The 8,549-nt window shown below is 45.5% G+C and overlaps 1 protein-coding gene across 1 annotated transcript; it reads right to left on the bottom strand.

The window, feature by feature from the left end:
• Positions 1-1,492: 1,492 nt before the first annotated feature.
• On the bottom strand, positions 1,493-6,362 carry LOC136114654 (ATP synthase subunit alpha, mitochondrial-like). The gene is made up of 6 exons (XM_065860085.2): positions 6,168-6,362; positions 5,923-6,089; positions 5,630-5,778; positions 2,108-2,259; positions 1,756-1,980; positions 1,493-1,651 (listed from the first exon to the last, which is right to left on the bottom strand). Exons 1-6 carry the CDS (start codon positions 6,336-6,338, stop codon positions 1,508-1,510), a joined length of 1,008 nt encoding a protein of 335 aa, XP_065716157.1. The 5' UTR covers positions 6,339-6,362; the 3' UTR covers positions 1,493-1,507.
• Positions 6,363-8,549: the final 2,187 nt, after the last annotated feature.

Below are 8,549 nucleotides of genomic sequence, written 5' to 3'. Positions count from 1 at the left end.
GGTGCTCTTGAAATTGTCTTCGGCGAGCAGAAGGGGGATGGCATGGATGGGGGCATGAGGTGGGCAGGGGCTGGTATGAGGTGCAGTAGATTGGGGTGTGAGGGTTGTGGGGCAGTTTGCTGCTGGGGACATAGAATAGGAGTGCAAGAGACTGCGAGACAGAAAGTGGTGGTGGTGTGGGGGAAGGCGTGGTTAGGGGCTGTTTGTTTCTGGAGGCTGCGGGTGCTTGTGCTCCTGGCTGCCCTGTCTCGTAGTAGCTGCTGGTGGCAAAAGAAAAGCATAATGCAGAAGTACTGTCATCTTGCCTGCACTCTGGAAATGGGGGTAAAAAGGATGCAATGTGAAGCACTTTGTTGGTTTTCTTATTGGTATTACAGAGGAGCTTAAATTATTTAGTCAGTCTGCTGAAAATATGCAAAATCTAAAAGCTGGCCCCACAGGTACCCTTAGAGGTGATGGCAACAGGGTAGCACTATTGCAAGCTGAGGAGAACCTCACTGCAAGAGGTGGTTGTGCTTACAGTGCATGGCAGTCTCTCCCTTGTCATGATCTGTCTACCAAGGCCTAATTCTGTAGAGACAGCACACTTGGCAACAAGTCCCATATGTGAGATCACAGAATCACAGAATATTAGAGAGTGAAAGGGACCTCAAAAGATCATGGACTCCAATCCCCCGGCTGGAGCAGGAACACCTAGATGAGGTTACACAGGAATGTATCCAGACGGGTTTTGAACGTATCCAGAGTAGGAGACTCCACAACCTCCCTGGGCAGCCTGTTCCAGTGCTCTGTCACCCTCACTGAGAAGAAGTTTCTTCTCAAATTTAAGTGGAACCTCTTGTGTTCCAGTTTGAACCCATTACCCCTTGTCCTACCACTGGTTATCACTGAGAAGAGCCTGGCTCCATCCTTGTGACACTCACCCTTTATAGATTTGTAAACATTAATGAGGTTACCCCTCAGTCTCCTCCAAGCTAAAGAGACTCAGCTCCCTCAGCCTTTCCTTACAGGGTAGATGCTCCTTCTCTGGAGACGTTCAAAACCTGCCTGAACACATTCCTGTGTGATCTGCTCTGGTGAACTTGCTTTAGCAGGTGGCTTGGACTAGATGATCTCCAGAGGTCCCCTCCAACCCCAAGCATTCTGTGATTCTGTCTGCTTGGCCTTTTACCATAAGCGTGCTATTCCTCCCTAAAATGGTGACACTTGATATTAAAACCTCTCTAATTCCATATCTGGACTAAAAGCATGGGGTTGAGAGCAGTCTCTATTTCTAGTTAGATCTGCACCCAGTTCAGCATACTGAAACTTAACAGCCTTACATCTTTATGCAGATACTATTTTTGTTTCTCCCCTCCTCTCTCAGCAGACAATGGAAATATCAAAAAGATCCCCAAAGTTTGTTCTTTTATAATTTCATAATGCTAAGGAATCCAAAGCTTTATTCCCTCTCTATTCGCAACTCTTTAAAGTGAAATGGTTTGGAAAGCCTACACACTACTCGTCTCTAGTGTGAGAGGAGGAGCAGCAGTTTCATGCTTACCTGCTTCATAGCCCTAGTCTGAGCAGCAGAACCAACACGAGACACAGACAGACCAACATTGATGGCTGGACGGATACCTTTGTAGAACAACTCAGTTTCCAAGAAAATCTGTAGGAGAAAATTGTTTTATTATCTTGGTCAGAAGCCTGGAAGCCTCCTCAGAGACCTGTCCATAAGTCACACAGAAATACTGGCACATGAAGAAGTCCTACCTGTCCATCAGTGATAGAGATGACATTGGTTGGAATGTAAGCAGACACATCACCAGCCTGAGTTTCAATAACAGGCAAGGCAGTCAGAGAGCCACCTCCAAAGGAATCATTCATTTTGGCTGCTCTCTCCAGCAGGCGAGAGTGCAGGTAGAACACATCACCTGGGTAGGCTTCACGACCAGGTGGACGACGCAGCAGTAGAGACATCTGACGGTAAGCAACAGCCTGTGTAGTATAAAGAAAGCTCTCAGACTTCAGTAGCTCATTTAAAACTTTGAGTTTCTAAACCTGAGGTGATCTTACAGCTACAAACACCAATGCCAGACTATGGGGCCTATAAACGTTTCCTGACCTGTTTGGATAAGTCATCGTAGATGATTAACACATGTTTTCCATTGTCTCTGAAGTATTCCCCCATGGAGCAGCCTGAATAGGGAGCCAGATACTGAAGGGGTGCTGCATCGGATGCTGTGGCAGACACCACAATAGTGTACTTCATGGCATCTGGAAAGAATTGAAGACACACCACTGAGTATATTACCTCATCATGCCTGTAATCAGCGAATACAACACACATGTGAAGTACTAGTTGCTAAAGCAAGCCCAGGCAGCATCACTACATTGTTACAGGAAAGAACACTGTAGTAAATTAACACATCTGTTAGCTCAACTAACTCAAGACATTTCAAGAGCAAGTTCATGGTAGCTAATGTCTAACACTTGCAGACTTCTTTCCTGTTTAAAATGAAGTTAAAGCTTTCACTAATACACACTTTGGCTGTAGAAGGAGCTCAGTCTGCAAGTCTGTGATTTCCTGGTTTCTGCAAGGAGATACTATATTTCATAGTCCCAAACAAATTATTGTTATTAAAATGCGTGGGGGAATTCTTGATAGGTATGACTCTGCTTGACTACCAGACAAGAGGTGATGTGCCTGATCTCTTGCAAGCTCTATCACATATGCAGCCTTGTTCAACGAGATCACTGTTTCTGAAAAGAAAGTCTATGTTTGGGCAGTAAAGTGTCTTCACTAAACTTGCAACTACCATTCACACCGACTTGCATAGATATGAAACAAATGCAAAGTCCCATAAATACTTGTAGGCCATAGCTTGTCATCAGGCCTGCCTGACTGCTAAGATGAAGCTCTCAACTCTGCTGAAAATAAAAACAAACAAACAAACAAACAAACCAAACCCAGCTCCCTCAGCCTTTCCTCACATGGTAGATGCTCCACTCCCTTAATCATCTTTGTGGCTCTGTGCTGGACTCTCTCCAGCAGTTCCCTGTCCTTCTTGAACTGAGAGGCCCAGAACTGGACACAATATTCCAAATGCAGTCTCACCAGGGCAGAGTAGAGGAGGAGGAGAACCTCTCTCGACCTACTAACCACCCCCCTTCTAATACACCCCAGGATGTCATCGGCCTTCTTGGCCACAAGGGCACAGTGCTGGCTCATGGTCATCCTGCTGTCCACCAAGACCCCCAGGTCCCTTTCCCCTACACTGCTCTCTAATAGGTCATTCCCCAACTTATACTGGAACCTGGGGTTATTCCTGCCCAGATGCAGGACTCTACACTTGCCCTTGTTATATTTCATTAAATTTTTCCCTGCCCAACTCTCCAGCCTGTCCAGGTCCCGCTGGATGGCAGCACAGCCTTCTGGCGTGTCAGCCACTCCTCCCAGCTTGGTGTCATCAGCAAACTTGCTGAGAGTGCACTCTATTCCCTCATCCTAGTCATTGATGAACATATCGAATAATATAGGCCCCAGTACTGACCCTTGAGTCACTCCACTAGATACAGGCCTCCAACTGGACTCTGCCCCATTGACCACGACTCTCTGGCTTCTTCCCTTCAGCCAGTTCGCAGTCCACCTCACTACCCAATCATCCAAACCATGCTTCCTCAGTTCAGCTGTGAGGATGCTGTGGGAGACTGTGCCAAATGCTTTACTGAAGTCAAGGTAGACCACATCTACCGCTCTGCCATCATCCATCCACCTCATTATGTCTTCATAAAAGGCTATGAGTTTGGTGAAGCACGACTTCTCCTTGGTGAGGCCATGTTGACTGCCCCTAATGACCCTCTTATCCTTGATATGCCTTGAGATGGCACCAAGGAGAAGTTGTTCCATCACTTTCCCAGGGATGGAGGTGAGGCTGATCGGTCTATAGTTACCCGGGTCCTCGTCTTGCCCTTTTTGAAGACTGGAGTGACATTTACTTTCCTCCAGTCCTCAGGCACCTCTCCCGTTCCCCAAGACTTGGCAAAGATGATGGAGAGTGGTTCAGCAATGACCTCAGCCATCCCCCTCAGCACCTGTGGGTACATCCCATCAGAACCCATGGATTTATGGATGTCCAGATTGCTTAATTGCTCCCTAACCCAGGCCTCATCAACTAAGGAAATCTCCTCCATTGTCCTGACTTCCTCTGGGGCCCCAGGGGTACGGGGCTCTTCAGAACAGCCTCCAGCAGAGTAGACAGAGACAAAGAAGGCATTCAGTAACTCTGCCTTCTCTGTATCTTCTGTCACCAGGGCACCCACCTCATTCATCAGTGGGCCTACATTGCCTCTGGTGTTAGTTTTATCTGCCATGTATTTCAAGAAGCTCTTTCTGTTGTCCTTGACCCCCCTCGCCAGGTTTAATTCTAAGAAGGCCTTAGTTTTCCTAGTTGCCTCCCTACATCCTCTGACAACAGCCTTATATTCTTCCCAAGTGGCCAGCCCCTCCTTCCATGATCTGTAAACTCTCCTCTTCCACTTGAGCTTACCCAGCAGTTCCCTGTTTAACCACGCAGGTCTCCTGGTTCCCTTCCTTGACTTCCTATGTGTCGGGATGCTCTGATCTTGAGCTTGGTAGAAGCAATCCCTGAATACTAATCAGCTGTCTTGGGCCCCTTTACCTTGAAGCAGCTTTGTCCATGGATTTCCCCTAGTATTGTTTGAAAAGGCCAAAGTTTGCCCAGCTGAAGTCCAGGGTTACAATTCTGCTTGCTATTCTGTTCCTGCCACATGAGATTCTGAACTTCACTATTTCATGGTCACTGCAAACAAGGCAGCCCTCAACATTTACCACTTCAACCAGACCCTCCTTGTTAGTGAGGATGAGGTCCAGCAGTGCACCTCTTCTAGTCGGCTCCTCCATCATTTGCATCAGAAAGTTATTGTCAAGGCACTGGAGGAACCTCCTAGACTGTGGCTGGCTGGCTGGCTGGCTGGCTTAGTCCTTCCAGCAAACATCAGGGTGGTTAAAATCCCCCACAACAACCAGGGCCTATGATTGTGAGGCTGCTCTCAGCTGACTGTAGAAGGCCTCATCTACTTCCTCACCCTGATCTGGTGTCCTGTAATCTGGTGGCTTGTCATCAGGCCTGCCTGACTGCTAAGATGAAGCTCTCAACTCTGCTGAAAATAAAAACAAACAAACAAACAAACCAACCCCAAACCAAAACAAACAAACAAACAAACCAACACAACAAATTCAGCAGTTTTGGGGCCTCATACTAGTCTTCTAATGTATTGTAGCAAAAAGGATTTTTTTTCCCCAGATACCTAGAAAGATTTCTCGTCCACATAAAAAAAAAAAAAACAAAACAACAAACAAACAACAAAAAAAACAACCAAACAAAAAAAAAAAAAAACAAACAAAAAAAACAAACACACAACCACCACAACACACACACCACACAAAACAAAAACATACCACCAAAGAACCCCAACAACATGCACCGCCAAACAACAAGTAGTTCACTCATTTAATAAGAGCTCTGTCTATACTTGCAGATAGGAGAGGTCATAGTAGTATTCAGTATTATGAAAACAGGATGTCATAAGTTGGCAGGCTCAACCACCTTCAAAAAATCTGTACCTGCATCAGTGAGCCTCTTCACCAGCTGAGCAACAGTAGATCTCTTCTGACCAATTGCAACATAGATACAATACAGCTTCTTTTTCTCATCTGTTCCATCATTAAATCGTTTCTGGTTGATTATTGTGTCAATTGCAATTGAAGTTTTCCTGTGTAACACAGAGATTGGTAAATTAAGCTGCCTACAGTTCTCCCAACCTCTACGCAGTTTTGTGTTCAGCTTTGTACATCGGCACATGCTGTACTCTAGTCTCTGTTTAAGGAAACATTTTTAGCTTGGCCACTTAACTTACCCAGTCTGCCTATCACCAATGATCAGCTCACGCTGGCCACGACCAATTGGCACCAAACTATCCACAGCCTTAATACCAGTCTGCATGGGTTCACGCACAGAGATTCTGGGAATAATCCCAGGGGCCTTTAAGCCAACTCTTCGACGCATCTTAGATGTAATAGGACCCTTAAAAGAGAGGAAACAATCTGTTGCAGTCTGTATCACAGATACAAGCAGAGGTAGTAAACACCTAGTTACACTTACCTTCCCATCAATTGGATTGCCCAGGGCATCTACAACACGGCCCAGCAGCTCTTCGCCAACTGGAACATCCACAATGGCACCAGTCCTCTTTACAACATCCCCTTCCTTGATCAGTCTGTCATTACCAAACACGACAACACCAACATTGTCAGGCTCCAAATTCAAGGACATACCCTAGGACAAAGATCACATCATCCTGAGAAAATCCACACTGATATTTATTAAAATTTTGACAGTTTAATACTGATGTGATTATTCTACAGCGTAAAACACACGACATAATCTACCTCAATCTTATTTGAAACAATAGTTGATGTTCTGCTTTTACGTACAATGCATGTATGTTCTTCCATACTGGTTAGAGAACCTGCCTAAGCCTTCAGCTTACTACATAATTATACTTGCAGCAGTCTAGCGTTCAGTCATTTATCTCTCTAAAAAGACCAGAAAGGATAAGCAGGGTTCAAATACAACATTTCTCTCTTGCCTAAGAATTGGACAAGGGAAAAGCACTGGATTCTTTGCTGCCTAAGGCAAGTTAGGTTATTAAAAATACTGGAAGAGCTGTTGCAGTACACTCAGAACAATCAGACAGCTTTTTAACTCTAGTCTACTCTTAGAACTATAAGAAGTCCGCAAACTGCACACTGTTTTGGAGCAAAGGATCTATTAATTAGCAGTAAACAGAAAAGCCAGCCTGAAAAAAAAGAAATCCAATGCTAGACTACTTCTTATATTTCCTGGATGAAGACAAAACTTAAATGTTGGCGAAGAATCAGAAATTGATACTGAGAGCAGTGTTACAAATGCAAAGAATGTTTGGGTTTTTGTAGTATTATTTCAACTAGTTACTACATATTAAAGTTACAAAAGTGAGAAGTTGAAGTTAGGTTAAAGAGAAGTTGAAGTTAGGTTAAAGAGAATCACAGAATGTTAGGGATTGGAAGGGACCTCAAAAGATCATCTAGTTCAATCCCCCTGCTGGAGCAGGAACACCTAGATGAGGCTACACAGGAATGTGTCCAGGCGGGTTTTGAACGTCTCCAGAGAAGAAGACTCCACAACCCCCCTAGGCAGCCTGTTGCAGCGTTCTGTGACCCTCACTTGTTGGAGCAAATAAAGGACCCTGCACTCCGATTCAATGTGAATCACGCTAGAGCCATCTATTACAGAAACAAGCCTCCTTATATATGCAACTATTCTTTGATCACACGTCCACGCTCCAATCATGCATTCACTAATTGGATATCATCTATGTTCACGAGCTGTCCACACGCTGGAGTCTCACTGCTGATAGGTCCGTTGATTTACGTCATGTTGAGGCCCTGTTATTGTAGAACTGCCTCCCTCCCACGGCAGGTCCTGTTTTCAGCTTTCTGAGGCGGCCTTGAAATTCCTTTGGGCCTGGATAGTTCATTAACAAATCTCCATCTAATAGAAACCCATCCACACTCACTGAGAATAAGTTTCTTCTCAAATTTAAGTGGAACCTCTTGTGCTCCAGTTTGAACCCATTACCCCTTGCTATTTTGTTCCTGCCACACGAGATCCTGAACTCCACCATTTCATGGTCACTGCAACCAAGGCAGCCCTCAACCTTTACCGCTTCAACCAGACCCTCCTTGTTAGTGAGGATGAGATCCAGCAGTGCACCTCTCCTAGTCGGCTCCTCCACCATTTGCATCAGAAAGTTATCATCAAGGCACTAGAGGAACCTCCTAGACTGCGGCTGGCCGGCCGAGTAGTCCTTCCAGCAAACATCAGGGTAGTTAAAATCCCCCACCACAACCAGGGCCTGTGACTACGAGGCTGCTATCAGCTGCCTGTAGAAGGCCTCATCAACTTCCTCACCCTGATCTGGTGGCCTGTAATAGACGCTCACAACAGTACCACCCCTGCCAGCCTGCCCCTTAATTCTCACCCACAGACTCTCAACTTGCTCCTCATCCGTGCCTGGACAGTACTCAATACGCTGTAGTTGCTCTCTCATGTAAAGAGCAACTCCACCACCTCACCTGGCTGGCCTGTTGTCCTGGTTTTGTTAAAAAACAGGTTTCTCTTTCAGTGAATTTGCCTGTCAGCTAAAGCCTTCATATTAGCTGCATTTTCCTGGAAAACCAGATACATGTTTTGGTAAACATAGCAATGGAATGCGAGGTTATTGGTAAGAACGGATGCATCTCTCTTGAGAGGGTCAACGAGAAACAGGTGACCAGAAACTGACCAACGGAGTATAACATCCCATTCACGTGAGTACTTCATATAAAACTGGGAGATCATGAGGATCTCGTCCCTTTTCCTTATGGTCGACATTAGGAGAGGACCTTGCTAGTCGTCCCTGCGAACTGAGGCCTACTGACAGACTGAATCCAGTTCCGGTTG

Source organism: Patagioenas fasciata, chromosome W (genome assembly GCF_037038585.1).
Source record: "Patagioenas fasciata isolate bPatFas1 chromosome W, bPatFas1.hap1, whole genome shotgun sequence".
In the NCBI taxonomy this organism is placed as follows: Eukaryota; Metazoa; Chordata; class Aves; order Columbiformes; family Columbidae; genus Patagioenas; species Patagioenas fasciata.
This window is presented reverse-complemented; position numbering and strand designations above follow the sequence as displayed.